The sequence below is a fragment of the Lissotriton helveticus genome, chromosome 10, assembly GCF_964261635.1.
Source record: "Lissotriton helveticus chromosome 10, aLisHel1.1, whole genome shotgun sequence".
Lineage (NCBI taxonomy): Eukaryota > Metazoa > Chordata > Amphibia > Caudata > Salamandridae > Lissotriton > Lissotriton helveticus.
In genome coordinates this window covers 449,034,291-449,052,191 of record NC_136071.1, presented here as the reverse complement: position 1 = coordinate 449,052,191, position 17,901 = coordinate 449,034,291, and the positions used below count along the sequence as shown (strand labels likewise).

Below are 17,901 nucleotides of genomic sequence, written 5' to 3'. Positions count from 1 at the left end.
CCTCGCAGTCCCGGAAGGGTGGAGGGCGTCTCCTGCAACTCCTCTCGACGGGGGTGTATCCCAGGTGTCTTTGACCTCAAGCGGCACCCGCGGAGCGGGGGCCGCGAGGAGTAGGATGGCGGAAGCAGGTAGGGAATCACTGCCCACAAGGCACAAAGCACGAACAGCCCATGAAGCACCAAGTCCCTCTCTCGACACAGCAAGCGCCGAGGTCCCTGCCCGCAGTTCTTTTCAATCCAGGCGGGAGGGGGCGGGAAGAGGACCAGCTGCGGCGAGTCAGGGAACGCTACGCCCGCTGGTCCTCGCAGTCCCGCAAGGGTGGAGGGCGTCTCCTGCAACTCCTCTCGACGGGGGTGTATCCCAGGTGTCTTTGACCTCGAGCGGCACCCGCGGAGCGGGGGCCGCGAGGAGTAGGATGGGGGAAGCAGGTAGGGAATCACTGCCCACGAGGCACAAAGCACGAACAGCCCACGAAGCACCAAGTCCCTCTCTCGACACAGCAAGCGCCGAGGTCCCTGCCCGCAGTTCTTTTCAATCCAGGCGGGAGGGGGCGGGAAGAGGACCAGCTGCGGCGAGTCAGGGAACGCTACGCCCGCTGGTCCTCGCAGTCCCGCAAGGGTGGAGGGCGTCTCCTGCAACTCCTCTCGACGGGGGTGTATCCCAGGTGTCTTTGACCTCGAGCGGCACCCGCGGAGTGGGGGCCGCGAGGAGTAGGATGGCGGAAGCAGGTAGGGAATCACTGCCCACGAGGCACAAAGCACGAACAGCCCACGAAGCACCAAGTCCCTCTCTCGACACAGCAAGCGCCGAGGTCCCTGCCCGCAGTTCTTTTCAATCCAGGCGGGAGGGGGCGGGAAGAGGACCAGCTGCGGCGAGTCAGGGAACGCTACACCCGCTGGTCCTCGCAGTCCCGCAAGGGTGGAGGGCGTCTCCTGCTACTCCTCTCGACGGGGGTGTATCCCAGGTGTCTTTGACCTCGAGCGGCCCCCGCGGAGCGGGGGCCGCGAGGAGTAGGATGGCGGAAGCAGGTAGGGAATCACTGCCCTCGAGGCACAAAGCACGAACAGCCCACGAAGCACCAAGTCCCTCTCTCGACACAGCAAGCGCCGAGGTCCCTGCCCGCAGTTCTTTTCAATCCAGGCGGGAGGGGGCGGGAAGAGGACCAGCTGCGGCGAGTCAGGGAACGCTACGCCCGCTGGTCCTCGCAGTCCCGCAAGGGTGGAGGGTGTCTCCTGCAACTCCTCTCGACGGGGGTGTATCCCAGGTGTCTTTGACCTCGGGCGGCTCCCGCGGAGCGGGGGCCGCGAGGAGTAGGATGGCGGAAGCAGGTAGGGAATCACTGCCCACGAGGCACAAAGCACGAACAGCCCACGAAGCACCAAGTCCCTCTCTCGACACAGCAAGCCTAAAGTATATAAAGTATATACAAGAGGTCTTGAATGCTCGACAGAAAAAGGACAAAACCGAGTAAGGCAGGGAGAGGTGGAGGAAGGCAAGGGGTAACTAGAGACCACTGTGAATGGAGAAGCAACATACAAAGGAAAGTGCAAGAAAAGGCATTCACTCAGGCGGGGTCCTGAAGGAAAAGGAACAAAGTAGTTCTCTAAATGTAAGCAGTGGAAGGAACAAGTCATCATGTCTAAAGGATGGTAAATAAACTATGCTCTAGAAGTGGAACAAACCCCAGTAGAGAAAGGTATACCTTTGAATAACAAGCATGCCAATGAAACTGACAAGAAAGCCAACCAATGGTTAGCAATGGCTGACCCAAAGCCCACTTTAAGTATTGGTGTTGTCCGCAATCTGTCTTCGACAATACACTGTGAAAAGCTGTCTTTAGTCGAGACCTAAGAACACCATGGAGCAATCATTCTAGCAGTCACTCAAACTTAATACGTCCCCAAGCCTTGTGGTCATTGGCATTGCTTACGATGACGTTTCAGTTTCAGTGACATATGCTAACAATGCAGTATAGTCCAGGAAGTACCTCTACTGATATCCCTGGAACAATTCTTCACAGAGCGTGATCTGTTAGAAATCTATAAAGGTAAAATGGGACTGGAAGTTATCTTCCGCACACTGCACAAGGCTGCTTGCTCTCATCTGCTAGCCGTCAGACACCCCATGAGCTGACGCTTTCGCTGATGTTTGGCTCTCATTGGGGCCTGGCGAAAGATTTCAACTCTACAAAAAAGTGACACACACGAAAAATCTACATCCACAAAACTAGGAACTTTTTCTTCATAAACCATGGACCGTAAACGACGTCCTTTCGAGGGTGTTAAACCGAGCATAAATTAAATTAGCTCAGAAAGCTACAGTTTGCCCAGCTGCAAAAAATTACTTTTGAATGGGACAGCATTTCGAATTGACTGAACCTAAATAAGGACCCTAATGTGACGTGATTGTATATTAATGCAGCAGCAGCATGGAGTATTCCAGAATTCTTCGGAGTGTCACTCTTTAAAAAGTCTTTTGCATCAGCCAGGGCCAATTCAAGAATCCGCATATCAGACACAAGAGCATCTGAGCAGATATACCTGGCGCATGCCACTTCCGGAACAGTAGTTTTTGTGACCATTTCATAATTTGTGTTTTATTGTTAGAAATGCATACTATTTTGCGGGACTTTTGCTTTTCTTAGGGCATGTGTATGTGCCACATGGCACTTAGAGAAACGCAATTGTGTGCATTTGACTAAGAATTGCAATTTACCATCAACTGAAGTTGATCGTAATTTGCGATTACTTAATGCAAAGTCGCATTCTGAAAATGCTTCTTGCATTGCCTTTAGGGAATCTCAAATTGCGATTCCCTAACTGCATTCACAAAATAGGTCATCACAAAAATTGCGATTACCTATTTTGCGAATGCATTTTGGGTTGATTCATCCCAAAAGGCTTTTTACTGGTTGCAAAAGAACCAATTCTGCGAATCAGCCTGTTTACAACCGGTAAAAAGCTTGATGCATGTGCCCCTATGTTATGTTTGGTTGTGCACAATCTTGCGTGTGGGGTACAAGCAGGGCTCTTGACAATACTCCTTTCATTTCTCTTGAGTCCCTATATTCTGTCTCCCACTTTCTTGACCATCCACTTCCAATTCTCCAGCCCCCCTGTAATGCTTCTCTTTCTTTTGTATTCAGCAGGGGGATGAACAGTTGCATCGGGAGGTTGACTGGTGTATTGAGCAGCTGGAACTGGGTCTAAAGCGACAAAAGTCAACTCAAAAACAAGGTAAGTTATCCATGAGGTGAGAACTTCTGTGCTTCTTTGGAACTTGAGGCCAGATCTATTTCAGTAAAGTGTGTGTGGTTGTCGGGGATTACAATTTTAAAAAAACTTCCAGTTTCCTGAAATCCTAGGCACAGTCTGTTTAGGGAGGAAGGTTATTAATTGGGTCTGGACACTGAAAGTCTAACAGTCATATATATAACATATATAATGGTAGTTTACTGGTGGCAAGTCTTAGCTTCAGAACGACTTTTTTAAATGTAAAAAAGCACTGGCGATGCAGATCCCAAACAATTCTAGGATGATTTAATTCTCCCTATTTGCCTATCAACCGGTCTCCTATATTCCATCTTGTTCCCAAGTATTCTCCTTCCGCAGTTGTGCCTAATGCTCTCCTGCTCTTATATTTCGCTGCAGGGCGGCCTCCTTTCTCGTGCTCAGTGATGTGATTTACATTCCTTTGTGTCCATCCGACATTATCTGGCTGTTTCTCACTGTGCTGCCATGGCTCTCCCATATGCTGTCATAATTCTGCTTCTCTCCATTCTGATGCCTTTTCTTCTGTTTGTTCGGCCTGAACTCCTTGTTTGCCTTACTGACACATATAGATTCCATACTAAGATGTACCCAGTATGCCCTTAAGATGTATGTATGTATGCACTGTTGGGCCTGGTCCTTTTTGCAGGGTTATCCCCAAACATTTTGCCTTCCTCCTGTATTTTTTCTGACCTGTTTTTGTTGGCTTTAGTTCTAGAGCACTGGTTAGTAGTGGTAAAGTGCCCAAAGTGCATGTGCTCTCCCCTTAAACATGGTATTATTGGTCTGCACCTGTTTGGAATGTTTAATTTACCTGTAAGTCCCTTGTACAGTGTTACCCATATACCCAGGGCCTGTAAATTAAATGCTATGAGCGGGTCTGCAGCATTGCTTGCGCCACCCACAGAAGTAGCCTTTCAAACCTGTGTCAGGCCTGCCACTGCAGGGCCTGTCGGCACAGTTTACTGCCCCATTGACTTGGCATTTAAAGTTATTTGCCACGCCCTAAACTCCCCTTTTAATACATACATGTCACCCCTAAGGTAGGCCTTAGCTAGTCCTAATGGCAGGGTGCTGTGTAGGTAAAAAGTAGGACATGTGCTTTTATGGTTTGGCATGTCCTGGAAGTGACAACCACCCTATTTCTTCTTTCACTACAGTAAGTGCAGCTCCTCTCGTAGGTTTGTATTGGGAATCCCCTTACATGTCTGTAAGTGATAATTTCTGGTATGAAAGGAGTAGCGTTGCCATGTTTGGAATAGTGGTGATACATCCTGCTTATTGGTGTAAGTGGATACTTTATTACTATGGTACAAATGCCACTTTCAGAAAGTGGGCATTCCACTGTACTTATGGAATATGCCACGTTAGCCCGCTTTTTTTTTTTTTACCGCATGCCATTACAACGTGGTCATTACAACGACCGCGTTGTAACAACGCATGCCATTACGCCGCATACCATTACTCCGCAAGTTGGAACAACGACTTGCTCTAGGGGGGGTGCTGGAAGTTGAAATAGTATAATTTACCATTCCAACTCCAGTCTGTGCAATAGTAGGGAAGGTGTTAGATTTTAAATCCAACACCTTCTGACTCCTAGAGCAAGTCGTTGTTCTGACTTGCGGAGTAATGGCATGCGTTGTAACAACGCGATCGTTGTAACTGATGCATTGTACTGGCATGCGGTGTCACTGTTTCATGGTAAACGATGTTTACTGTACTTATGACTATAGTGCTTTGCGGTCTGACGCCAATCCACATCTAGGGTAGAGTGACAGCTGGGCTTTGTGCATACTTTCCAGACCGCCATCACTCAGGAAGGGTTGGGGGTGTAACGGAGTTACATCTGCATACTGAATAGTCTTCCTGGGCTGGAAGAGGGTGAGGCGGGGCACGCTTAAATTTGTATAGGCTATGTCCTGCACTCACACAAAGGGCTTGTTTACCCCTACTGATGTATGGAGCCAGGACTGGGGTTGAAAGAGGGTGTTGTGCACTTCTAAGATTTCTTTTGAAGTTACCTCCACATCAAAGGCATTTTGAGTATAAGTACAGGGGCTCTGACTGTTTTTTTAGACACTGCGTGGGACTTGTAACCAGACGCTGCTTGCTCTATAGACTGCACCTTGGCAGAAGGAACTGTTATGCTGCCAGGATGAACCACCATTGGACTCCCGTGATTGTTGTGCTGACCTGTGGCTTGCTGGGCTGCAAGATGACCTGCCTCTTTGCCTACAAGGACTCTGTGTGCTAGCCTGATGCCTACATTCCTGCTTTGGTGCCCCCTGTGTTCTCCTGGAGCTTGTGGGCTTGCCTCCCCTCCCTCTCCCCCTGGACTTGTGAGGGGTTATGGAGCACTCCTTTAAGTTTTCAGTGTGCCCTGTATCTGTCAGCTAAGCACGCGGGGAGCGCTGGGGATGGTTCCTGGTGTCAAATCAAGCACATGTTTCTTGCTTCATTCTTGGTTTAGACTCCATGGGTGTTTGTTTCAGCCCCATAAGAGCGAGCACAGTGACTCCTTGCAGCAGTTATCTACACTTGCACAGGTCTGTGCCATGTAACCACAAGGACTGCTGTGTTTTGCCGTGCCAGAGAAGAGAGCCTCATTGTGACTTGAGTGCCGAGGAGCAGTGTTGGGGCATTTGCCAAGAGACCAACATGTCCTTCTTCTGCCTTGTGTCGAACCCCCTTTTCACTCTGCAAGGTTGGAGTGGTCTGTGGCATGGAAGGATGCGAATTGTAGTAGGTTTGGTCCGAGAGAGCAGCCTCAGCACCTTTCGGCACGGCCCTCCGAAGACACGTTGCCAAGTAACCGGGAGCAGGCCAGCATTCTGAGGACTACTTCAGCTGGCCCGCCCCTAGATCAGGGCGATTGCAGAGAGGACCATGTGGGCCCTGCTCCTGAGGCCAGCCAACATTCCTGAAAGTTACAGGCACCCCCCAGTTGGGCCAGTTCTTCATCATCAAGGTACAGTGAGTCTAATTGGGGGCGGAGGGAAGCTGCCACACGTTGTTACTGTTAACACTAGTCTGAGCGGCCACGACGGGCCCCGGACTCACTAGAGTTTGCACTGGGCAGAGCTGACTAGGTTGTTGCAACAGCTACACTGTGCGTTCGTGGGCAGCTGCTTTTTATCCCCGTGGAATGCTACAGTGTGTGCCCCCCACCCCTGTGGACATACCTAGGGGCCTGGGTTCTTTGCGGTGGCATTTACAGGGTGAGTCCTCTACGGAATCCCCCGATTACCACCGTTATTACACAGAAATTACTGTATCACTCGAAATAGACGCATGGGGGTTCCTGCACCTTACGGCTGGTTAGTAAACAGTCTTGTTCAAGGAGGCTCCCAGATCTACCCTAACCTTACTAATAGGAGCGCAGGCGTCCTGGGCCTATTTCTTTATTGTTATATGGGGATTTCATCAGGTGGTTTCCATGCAGGACTGCATTACCAGCAAAGTGTTTATGGTTGTTTGGTGACGTATGGTGATTGACATCTTTTTATTGCATTATGTGTTGCATTACTAGCACCAATATAATGATGTATTTCATTTTATGCCCTGCACTGTTCAGTTCAGGAGAACGAGTACTCTATAAAGGGATTCCATAATATGCACAGTAATGGTGTTTTTCATGATGTTTGCAACATATAAGATGTTCTCTTATTGCACTTATTGTGATGTTGGGACAATTGCCTAGTTGGCAGAGTAGCCTCTGACTTATGGCATGTTGTTCTGTGGTTTATATATAATATATTTTATATTTTTATATAACATTGTGTGGAGTCTCTTTTGTGGTGTGTTTATTGTGAGTGTTTTCGCAAACCCTTTACACATTGCTTCTGGGATAAGCCTGACTGCTCGTGCCAAGCTGCCAAGGAGGTGAGCAGGGGTTAACTTGGGTGTGTAACTCTCTTGCGCTGACTAGTGATGGGTTCTTCCTGGCTTAGGTGCATACCCTAGCCAACCCCATTTCTAACAAGCATCAACTGTATGATCTACATACATTAAGGCAAATGAGCCTCTGACTTTAGTACAAGGTTTGTACAAACATTGATGAAGATGTCTGGCACAGGAATCAAATTATTATGCTACACTCTATTACTCCCATAATGTTCTCTCCTAACATGCCCTTCTTATTTTCCATTGTTTTCTCTCTTCCACCGCAGCGTCCAGTGTTCTCCCTCGATCTGCTCTCTGGTTCCATAATCGCATGATAAGCGTTTACTTTTTCTGTGTATTCTCCCTTCTTAAGTCCTGAGATCTAATTTGTGTTTCTCTTTCCTTTCATATTTGTGCCATTAAACCCCAGATGTTTTTTTCCAGTTCCCCATTTCATTTAAGGCTTTCCTTCACTTATGTCAGTTAAGCCTTTCCATTACTTATGGCATTTAAGCCTTTCCTGCCCTGATCTCCCCAGAGTTTTTCCCCTTTTCCCAAACACTTTGCCCCCATTGCCCCAAGTACATCATGGCCTACGTCTGCATCTAATCTCCTCATTGCACTGTTCCTTATCAAGCAGAAAAGCTGACAGGGTTATGGTTAGACATCCACCATTAACCAACCTACCATGTCCTCAGAAGGGGTTGTGCACATTTCTATGACCTAAGGACCCTGGATGTTCCCTGGGAAGGAATGTAGGAAGGTACAGAGAAGTTTCTAAAGGTGTCTTTCTTTCCTTCTCCATGCAGCTGAAGAAGTGCTTCGAGCTGTCAAAATATTGCGCAGTGAGAAGGCAGCCCTGGTGAAAAAGCGGCAGATCATGCGATCAATGCTTGGCGATTACAGAAAGAAGATGGAGGAGGAGAGCGGAAAACAAATGCGGCTCCTACAAGCAGGTGTGTAGGAAAAGAGATCCAGGGCTAGTTGAGATGCAGACAAGAAAATAACATTGGATAAGGTTTGAGTAAGTCCACATTTATCAGAACACATTTAACATCTTAAGAGAGGAAAAGGATTCAGTGAAGAGGAAGCAAATCGGGGGTTTAGATGATACGTACGTGAGTGCTTAGCGGTGAGTGTTTATTTTCTGCCTGTTCTGAACTAATCCAGGATGTGGGGCACAATAGTTTTCAGGCTGCAAATCCTGGATATGGAATGTATTCTCCCCCCAGCATTGTGTCCTGCATTATCACCATCAAAGAAATCAGAGCAGGAATATGCATTCAAGCCTTCGGCCAGCATTTGGTTATGTGTCATTGAATAGTTTCTAGCCTGTTTGTGAAGTATTTTAGCAGGACTCAAAGCTGTATGACAAGGTGTAAACCATTAGGTTTTTTCATGAAGCCCTCACCCCCCAACCTAGTTGGTGGCATCCTTCATCATCGGGCCCACCCAGTGACACAGAGTGTGACCCGGGTGTGCTTCAACACCTGGATACAGCGGAGCAGGTATGTAGCTGAGTGTGCAGTGTAGTGACGTGAATAGTGAAAGTTGAAATGCAATACAGTGGTCCCAGTACCAGAGGGTTAATTAGACTTTAATAACTGGGCCTCTGTTAGCGTTTAAAAAGGCTGGTGGATGTGATAGGAGTATATGTTAGGGCCTCCTGCTCTTGTTTCAACCACACACACCCTCCTCCACCCGCCCATTTCATACCTGTACAATTTCCATATTTTTTTGATAAGACAGAAAGAAGAGACATGTTCCAAAGTAAAAAAAACTCGAATGTTCGAGGCATGTGGGCTGCTAAATTCATATCTTTAGCATAGATCGCCGCCTAGTGTTGGGTCCGGATGATTGCACATTGTTGTCCTGGAAGAGTCTTCGAAGTATCACGAGATAGGTGGCTCCTCCCCTGGACTACAGTGCGCATGGGCATCGACTCCATCCCCAGATTGTTTTTTTCCGCCATTGGGTTCGGATGTGATTTCGACGACTCCTTGTCGGAATCGAAAAAAACTTACTACTTAAGGCCAAAAGGCCTTCGTTCCCTGCGTCGGTATTGTTAGCGTGCGGTCTCGAGCATCGTCCCACTCTTCGAGTCGGATTTCTGCGGAGTCAAGTAACTCTTCGGACATCGAGGCCCTCTCGTCGCAGCACGACCCCGACGACCTTAACATGGAGCGGAGCCCGTTCAAGTTCTGCCCCGTCTGTGGATCTAAATATCCACATATCGATGTGCATCCAGTCTGTAACAAATGCCTCTCGCCGGACCACGACGAGGACAACTGCATGGCCTGCTCAAAGTTCAGGTCAAAGAAAACGCTCAAGCTTCGGCGCGCGGCGCGCCTCGAGGCCCGGCGAGCGGCTCCGGCACCCGACGACATATTCGACGACCCCGCAGAAGAAGGCCGAAGCCATCATCTTCAGATTTCACCCCCGTCGACGGAGGTTGAGGCCGATCCCGAGGAACAAGTCGAGGAACAAAGCCAAGACCTTGAATACGTCGAGGAGGTAGGGGACGACGAAGAAGTCTATGGGGCCGCGGAAGATAGCTCGGAGGAGGAGCAATGCCCCGAAAGTTACATGATTCAGGCTCAGGTCATGGGATCGCCACTCGGCCTTACCCACGACCCTGCACCGCTATCCCCGGCCCCGCCTTCCGGCCCGGCCACGGACACAACAGCGGAGACGCCATTGCGCGTATCGAAACCGAAACCTTCGGATTCGACGGCACCTAAGATGGCCGACGTCCCATCAAAAACGAAACCGAAACCTACGGCTTCGACAACACCTAAAATGGCCGACGTCCCGTCAAAACTGACGAAGCCTGCTACCTCATCGACTCCGTCGCCCTCCGGCCCTCCGAAGTCGAAGAAGGCTGTCGAGTCGACAGCGCCGCAGAAGGTGCCCAAGGACCCGTCCTCGAAGAAGGTCGTCCATCAGGTGTCGGTCACGGTTGCGCCGGTTAAATCCACTAAGACGGCACCGGCGACTAAGCCTGTAACGGAGGCAAGGACCGTCCCAACTGACGATGCATCGGCGGCCACCGCTTCAACGCCGAAGGCCTCCGATGGTACCGGACATACGGCGTCGGTTGCCAAACCCTCGCCTTCCTTCACAAAGCCAGTCGCTGACTCCCTCAAACGTATTCAGGAGAAGTCTTCGTCGTCGACGTCCCACACGCCGTCGGCTCCGAAACCAGGGGACGTGCCTGCGAAGCCTTCGAGCAAGCTTCTCTACACCCTGCCGCCGAAGGTGGCACCGAAGGCGTTTGCACCCAAATCGGTGCCAAAGATCACGGAAACGTCGGAACCTTCGACGCAAAGTGGCCGGCCGGATCGACATCAAGCCGCAGAAGAAGAATCTGAGCGTTACATCGATGCCGAAACAGGGAAATTGACTCTCTATAAAAGAAAGATCACTTCCCAACCACTACAATCATATGTCATTCCTCTAAAAAAGAAAAGGCCAGTACAGGACATTCCTGCACTTGTGGAACCTATTCAGCCTCCACCAAGGAGGAGTCCATCACCTCCTCCAAACCAGTCAGGGGGAGAGGAGGATGACCAAAATGACCAGTACAATTTCCCGGACAATGATGACCCTGATGTCCATCAGGACTCATATGACGACACTGGTGACCAGGGAGGCCATCAGGTGGTACAGGACCCACAGGTTTTTGGTGCACGTACATCCCCAACTGAGGATTCCGCGGCATTCAATGCCTTAATGGAGCGGGCAGCTGCAAATCATAATGTAGACATGCATGCTGACCCAGTGGAAGAAGATTTCTTGTTTGACACTTTTTCTGTCTCAGAAAGAACAGTTAAAACCCTTCCTATGCTAAAAGGTGTCCTTAAGCATGCCCCAGAGATCTTTAAATAACCTACCAGGGCGAGAGTGGTGAACCCACGTATCGAAAAGAAATACAGGCCGGCACCTGGGGACCCTGCATATATTCGGGGACAGTTGCCTCTGGACTCTCTGGTCGTCGCCAATGCCCGCAAAAGGGCGAACTCCCAGACAACGGGTGAAGCTCCTCCCCCAGACAAGGAGTCGAAAGTGCTTGAGGCAGGGGGCAAAAGGGTGGCTGCGCAGGCTGCCAATATCTGGCGTATATCAAACACTCAGGCACTATTGGCGCGTTATGATAGGGCGCATTACGACACCCTAGAACAGCTCCTTCAACACCTACCCGACCAGTTTAAGGAGGGAGCAGAAATGCTCATACAAGAGGGAAAGCTCATTTCAAACGCAGCAATAAAGTGTGCACTTGATGTGGCTGATACAGCGGCTAGGGCGATTAACACTAGCGTCATGTTAAGGCGCCAAGCATGGCTTCGCATATCAGGCTTTAAGCCTGACATTCAAACAACAATACTCAACCAGCCCGTTAATGCTGACAGACTGTTTGGCCCAGATGTGGAAACCACCCTCGAGAAAATTAAAAAGGACAATGAGACAGCTAAGTCCATGGGGGCGCTTCAGTCTCAACAGTTCAGGGGGAGCACTTTTCGTCGCTCAGGTGCACGCGGTGTTACCAGAGGACACTTGGGTCAACAAACACAGTTCACGAAAGGTGGCGCACAATCCTCGTACCCCAAACAAAATAGAGGGGGTTACAGAGGTAATAGTTGCAAGGGCAGAGGCAGAGGGAACAACAACTCCCGTTCCTCTGCCGCCAACAAACAGTGACTCTCTGTCACTGCCCCCCGACCATCCAACACCTGTCGAGGGGGAGACTCCAGCAGTTCCTGCCAGTCTGGACGTCCATCACCACAGACCGGTGGGTAAGACAGCTTATCCAGTACGGTTATTGTCTGCAGTTAACCTCCACTCCACCCAACATTCCCCCATGGCAACGTCCTATGTCGGCAGAGCACTTGCACTTATTGCAGCAAGAAGTAGTAGTAATGCTGCAAAAAGGCGCAATCGAGCTCGTACCAGTGGAGGAGGAAGGCACAGGGGTCTATTCCCTGTACTTCCTTATCCCAAAGAAGGACGGATCCCTCAGGCCCATTCTGGATCTACGCCCCCTCAACCTGTATATACTGTCAGAACATTTTCACATGCTTACACTGCAACAAATTCTTCCCCTGCTAAACCAAGGGGACTTCCTAGGAACCTTGGACCTCAAGGATGCTTATTTCCACATACCACTCCACCCATCCCACAGAAAATACCTCAGGTTCACAATCAACAACAGGCATTATCAGTTCAAAGTCCTACCCTTCGGAGTAACCACTGCCCCCAGAGTGTTTACAAAGTGTCTGGCGACAGTTGCGGCGCACCTCAGGAGACAGAACATACATGTCTACCCTTACCTAGACGACTGGCTCGTTCAGGCAAAGTCAGAACGGAAGTGCGCCGCGGACATGTCCCACACCATTCACCTTCTTCACAGTCTGGGGTTCTCACTAAACTACCCAAAGTCGCACCTTCAGCCAGCACACGTGCGGCAGTATCTGGGCGCTACAATAAATACCCTGACTGCTATGGCTCAGCCAAACCCGGTCAGGATCGACAACATTCAGTCGCTGATCCAAAGGTTCAGACCGCAACTCTCACTACCAGCGAGAGTGTTCATGCAGTTGATAGGCATGATGGCCTCCTGCATCTTCATAGTCCCACACGCACGGTTGCATATGCGTCCGCTCCAGGAATGCTTAGCAAATCAGTGGACACAAGCTCAGGGACAACTGACAGACCTAGTGTTGGTGACCGGTCGGGCATACAACTCTCTGCATTGGTGGAATCCACACAACCTTTGCAAGGGACGACCGTTCCAAGAGCCTGTGCCACAGATTATCCTGACTACGGACGCATCTCTCCAAGGGTGGGGAGCCCATGTGCTCCACTACACGGTGCAGGGACTGTGGACGACTCAACAACGGACATTGCACATCAACTACCTGGAATTGATGGCAATCTTCATGGCGCTCAAGTCCTTCAAAGTACATCTGTGCAACAAGGTCGTGTTGATCCGGACGGACAACATGACAGCCATGTACTACATCCAGAAGCAGGGAGGTACTCCCTCGCCACAGCTGTCTCATCTGGCTCAGAGCATGTGGAAGTGGGCCATTCAGAGGAACATTTTCCTCATGGCGGAACACCTCCCGGGCAAGGACAATCAGATGGCGGATCTGCTCAGCAGATACAGCCATCAGATGCACGAGTGGGAGATACATCCATCAGTACTCCACCCGTACTTCCAGCAGTGGGGTCATCCAGAGATAGACCTGTTTGCCACAAGGGAAAACGCAAAATGCCAACACTTTGCCGCCAGGTTCCCTCACCCACAATCGCAGGGCAATGCGATATGGATGAACTGGTCAGGCAAATTTGCGTACGCTTTTCCCCCAGCACCTCTCATACCGCTGGTGGCAAGAAAGCTAAGGCAACACTCGATGACGCTCATCCTGGTTGCTCCAACGTGGGCTCGCCAACCATGGTACACCACGTTTCTAGAACTCTCCGTGGTACCGCATCAAAGGCTGCATCTCGCTCCGAGCCTCTTGACGCAGAACCATGGCGACATTCAGCATCCAGATCCGCAACAGCTCAATCTGGCGATCTGGCTCCTGAGGTCCTAGAGTTTGGCTACCTCAACCTGCCCCCTGAATGCATGGACATCATCAGAGAGGCAAGGAAGCCCACTACCAGAGCTTGCTATGCAGCAAAATGGAAGCGTTTTGTCATTTACTGTACAGAACATCACATTGACCCGCTAGATGCTTCAATCCCTAACATTATCTGCTATTTGTTACATCTTTACAAATGCAATCTAGCGTACGCTTCCATTCGGATACACTTATCCGCCATAGCGGCTTATCTTCAAAACAGGCAGCATCTCTCTGTTTTCAGGGTGCCTGCCATTAAAGCCTTCCTAGAGGGACTGAAACGAGTCATTCCTCCAAGAACACCGCCAGCTCCTGTGTGGAACCTCAATGTGGTCCTCACTAGGCTGATGGGCCCACCTTTTGAGCCACTGCACTCCTGCGAAATTCAGTTTCTAACATGGAAAGTGGCTTTTCTCATTGCTATTACATCGCTCAGACGTGTTAGTGAGCTGAAAGCGCTCACGATTCAGGAGCCATTCATACAAATTCATTCAAACAGGGTAGTACTGCGTACTAACCCCAAATTCCTTCCAAAAGTGGTGTCACAGTTTCATATCAACCAAACTATTGACCTGCCCGCATTCTTTCAAAACCCACAAACAGTAGCGGAAAGAATGCTCCATACATTAGACGTTCGAAGGGCGTTGATGTACTACATTGATAGAACACAACCCTTTAGGGAAACACAACAACTTTTTGTTGCCTTCTGTTAGACGGACCGGGAGGGTCGGCCGAGGATAAGGGGAGAGGTCTCCGGGGAGATCCGTCTCCAGCAATCGTACAGACAAATAACTTCCCCCCCACTGACGTACACCACACAAGGATAAGGTTCAACGTTACTTTATAAGCAATTCTTTAAGTACGGTGAGGTGGTACAAGGAGGTCTGGACTCCGGGGTCCCCTCTATTCTAGTCTCTTGGTTGGGTAAGGGGGTAGCGGGACAGTCTCGTTACCACTCTGGGGGGTGTGGTGGTAGATGAATTAGCTCACAATCCTCGAGCTCGGCGTTCTAGATGATCGGGCCGCGGCGGAGCCAGCAGGTCCCGGGATGGTGGAAGGTAGTGACGGTCCGCGGCGGAGCCAGCAGGTCCCGATGAAGATGGGTGCAGAGAGCCGCGGCAGCGCCAGCAGGCAGATCGGTAGTTCGCAAGGCAGGGCTACGGCAGCGCCAGTAGTCCGTCAAGGATGAGTTCTTCACTGCGTCTCTCGACTCCAGGATACAACTGCCTTCCTGCTCTGGAGCTGCGCCAGTTATAGGTCTGGCGCCCTTTGATGTCCGGACCCTCGCACTGGGAGGTCGGGAGGTCCGGGATGAGGGAGTCCAGACACCCAGCAGGGGGGTGGAGCCAGCGCCTGGGGGAGCTGGGGGCGATCGGCACCTGGCGGGGGAGAGCCATCGACACCTCTTTCTCCCATTGACCTGCCAAGTAGTCCGCTCACCTCCTGGGTGGATGGTGGTGCCGGGATGTCGGGGGCCTGGCCAGGCCCAGGGTTAGGGTTGATCGGAGGCCACGCGGCCTCGTGGTGCCGTGTCCAAGATGGCGCCCAGGCCGGGCGAGAGGGCCGGTAGGGAATCGGGCCCACGATGTGGAGATGTTCAGGGGCAGGGGCCCTATAGGAGACGGGAAACGGGTTGTTGTTGCGTGTAACGCCTGAGGAGCGGGGCTCGGGCCTGGTCGTGCGGGGAGGGAGCAAGCCTTACACGTGGCCTGTCCAACATGCGTCCCCCCCAGCTGAAGGCGGGGAGAGTCACCCATCCTCTTGGGGACTCTCCTCGTCGAGGCGGAAAAAGCGTGACAGGCCATCTGCGTTGGCGTGGTCTTGCCCGGGTCGATGTTCCACAGTGAAGTCCATCCCCTGCAGGGAGATGGACCAACGTAGTAGTTTCGGGTTTTCCCCCCGCATCTGCATTAGCCATTGCAGGGGTCGATGATCGGTCTGGACCCGGAAGTGGGTGCCGAAGAGATAAGGCCGGAGCTTTTTGAGGGCCCACACCACGGCGAAGGCCTCCCTCTCGATGGTGCTCCAGCGTTGTTCTCGGGCCAGGAGCCGTCTGCTGATGAAAGCCACTGGCTGGTCAAGTCCTTCGGGGTTCAGCTGGGAAAGGACTGCCCCAACGCCATGGTCGGAGGCATCTGTTTGGACGATAAATTCCCGACTGTAGTCGGGGGCCTGGAGCACCGGGGCGGAGCACATGGCGGCCTTCAGCTTCTCGAAGGCCGCTTGACAGTCTGGGGTCCAGTTGACCTTCTTGGGTTGGTTTTTGGATGTGAGTTCCGTGAGGGGCCCTACAATGCTGCCATAGTCCCTCACGAACCGCCGGTAGTAGCCTGTGAGTCCCAAGAAGGCGCGGACCTCGGTCTGGGTGATGGGGGGCTGCCACGACTGGATGGCAGCGATCTTGAGTTGCAAAGGGGCCACCAGACCGCTTCCCACCTGGTGCCCGAGATAGGTCACGGACCCCTGGCCAATTTGGCATTTGCTGGCCTTGATCGTGAGGCCAGCTCGTTGGAGGGCCTGTAGCACCTCTCGGAGGTGGTGGAGGTGGTCGGACCAGTGGCGGCTGTACACAGCGATATCGTCCAGGTAGGCGGCGCTGAATTCTTCGAGTCCTGCCAGGACCTGGTTCACTAGCCGCTGAAATGTTGCTGGGGCATTCTTCATGCCGAATGGCATGACCTTGAAGTGATAGTGGCCATCAGGAGTGGAGAATGCAGATCGTTCTTGGGCCCGGGGTGTGAGACCGATCTGCCAGTAGCCCGCTGTCAGGTCGAAGATGCTGAGGTAGCGGGCAGCTCCCATGCGGTCGATTAGTTCATCTGCTCGGGGGATGGGGTGTGCGTCTGTTCTGGTGACCGCATTCAAGCCCCGGTAGTCGACGCAGAACCGAAGCTCCGGCGTGGCGCCGGGGGCGGCCGCTTTGGGGACCAGTACCACTGGGCTGGCCCAGGGGCTGTCTGAGGGCTCGATGACCCCGAGCGTGAGCATCTTGGCCACCTCCTCTTGGATGCAGGCCCGTACCCGATCTGGTACGCGGTAGGCCCGATGGCGGACAGGGGGACTGTCTCCAGTGTCCACGTCGTGTAAGCACCAGGGGGTGACCCCTGGGGTGAGGGAGAACAGGGTGGCGAACTGCAGCAGGAGGTCTCGGCAGCCTTGGCGCTGTTCCAGGGTGAGGGCCTCCGAGAGTCGGACCCCGTCCACGGAGCCGTCCTTCTCCCGAGACCGTAGGAGGTCAGGGAGGGGTTCGGAGTCCTCCTCGGTTCCATTGTCGGTTGCCATCAAGAGGCTGAGCTCTGAGCGTACAAAGTGGGGTTTAAGTCTATTAGCGTGGAGGACCCGGAGAGGGTTTCGTGAAGATTCCATATCGATGAGATAGGTGACAGGGCTCTTGCGCTCGATTACTTTGAAGGGCCCCGTCCATTTGTCTTGCAGGGCGCATGGTTCGGTGGGAGACATTACCCACACTTGTTGGCCGGGTTCAAATTCGATGGAGGATGCATTCTGATCGTACCACCTTTTCATGTCCTCCTGACTGGCCTCCAGGTTTGCTTTTGCCATCTCTCTGAACCGTCTGGTCTGGTTGCGGAGGGTTAGGAGGTACTTGAAAACATCTGGAGGGTTCTTTAGAGGGGGCATTTCCCAGCCCTCTTTGACTAGGCTGAGCGGCCCCCGCACCGGGTGCCCATACAAGAGTTCGAACGGGCTGAAGCCGAGGGACTTCTGGGGGACTTCTCGGTAGGCAAAGAGAAGGCACGGTAGTAGCACATCCCACTGGCGACGGAGGGGCTCTTCCAACCCCCCAATCATCCCTTTGAGCGTGCGGTTGAACCGCTCAACCAGTCCGTTTCCTTGAGGGTGATAGGGGGTCGTGAATCGGTAGGTGACCCCACACTGTTGCCAGAGGGACTTCATGTATTTTGAAATAAAGTTTGTGCCCCGGTCGCTGACGACTTCTCGGGGGAAGCCCACCCGGGAGAAGATCCCCATCAAGGCCCGGCCGACTACCGGGGCTGTCACAGTTCGCAGGGGAACAGCCTCGGGGTAGCGGGTGGCGTGGTCCACCAGTACTAGGATGAACCGATGTCCTTGTGCTGTACGGGGGTCCAGGGGTCCCACAATGT

General features: G+C 52.0%; 1 protein-coding gene across 4 annotated transcripts in view; it reads left to right on the top strand.

The window, feature by feature from the left end:
- The window catches only part of C10H8orf33 (chromosome 10 C8orf33 homolog), a 157,148-nt gene that overhangs the window by 131,189 nt on the left and 8,058 nt on the right, over nt 1–17,901 (top strand). For 2 of the 4 annotated variants that reach the window (XM_078662946.1, XM_078662948.1), the window contains exons 6-7: nt 3,146–3,236; nt 7,961–8,107. In XM_078662946.1, the coding sequence (XP_078519072.1) occupies nt 3,146–3,236; nt 7,961–8,107 (238 nt within the window). The remainder of the gene's footprint in view (nt 1–3,145; nt 3,237–7,960; nt 8,108–17,901) is intronic. The other 2 variants (XM_078662949.1, XM_078662947.1) reach the window with 1 other exon arrangement.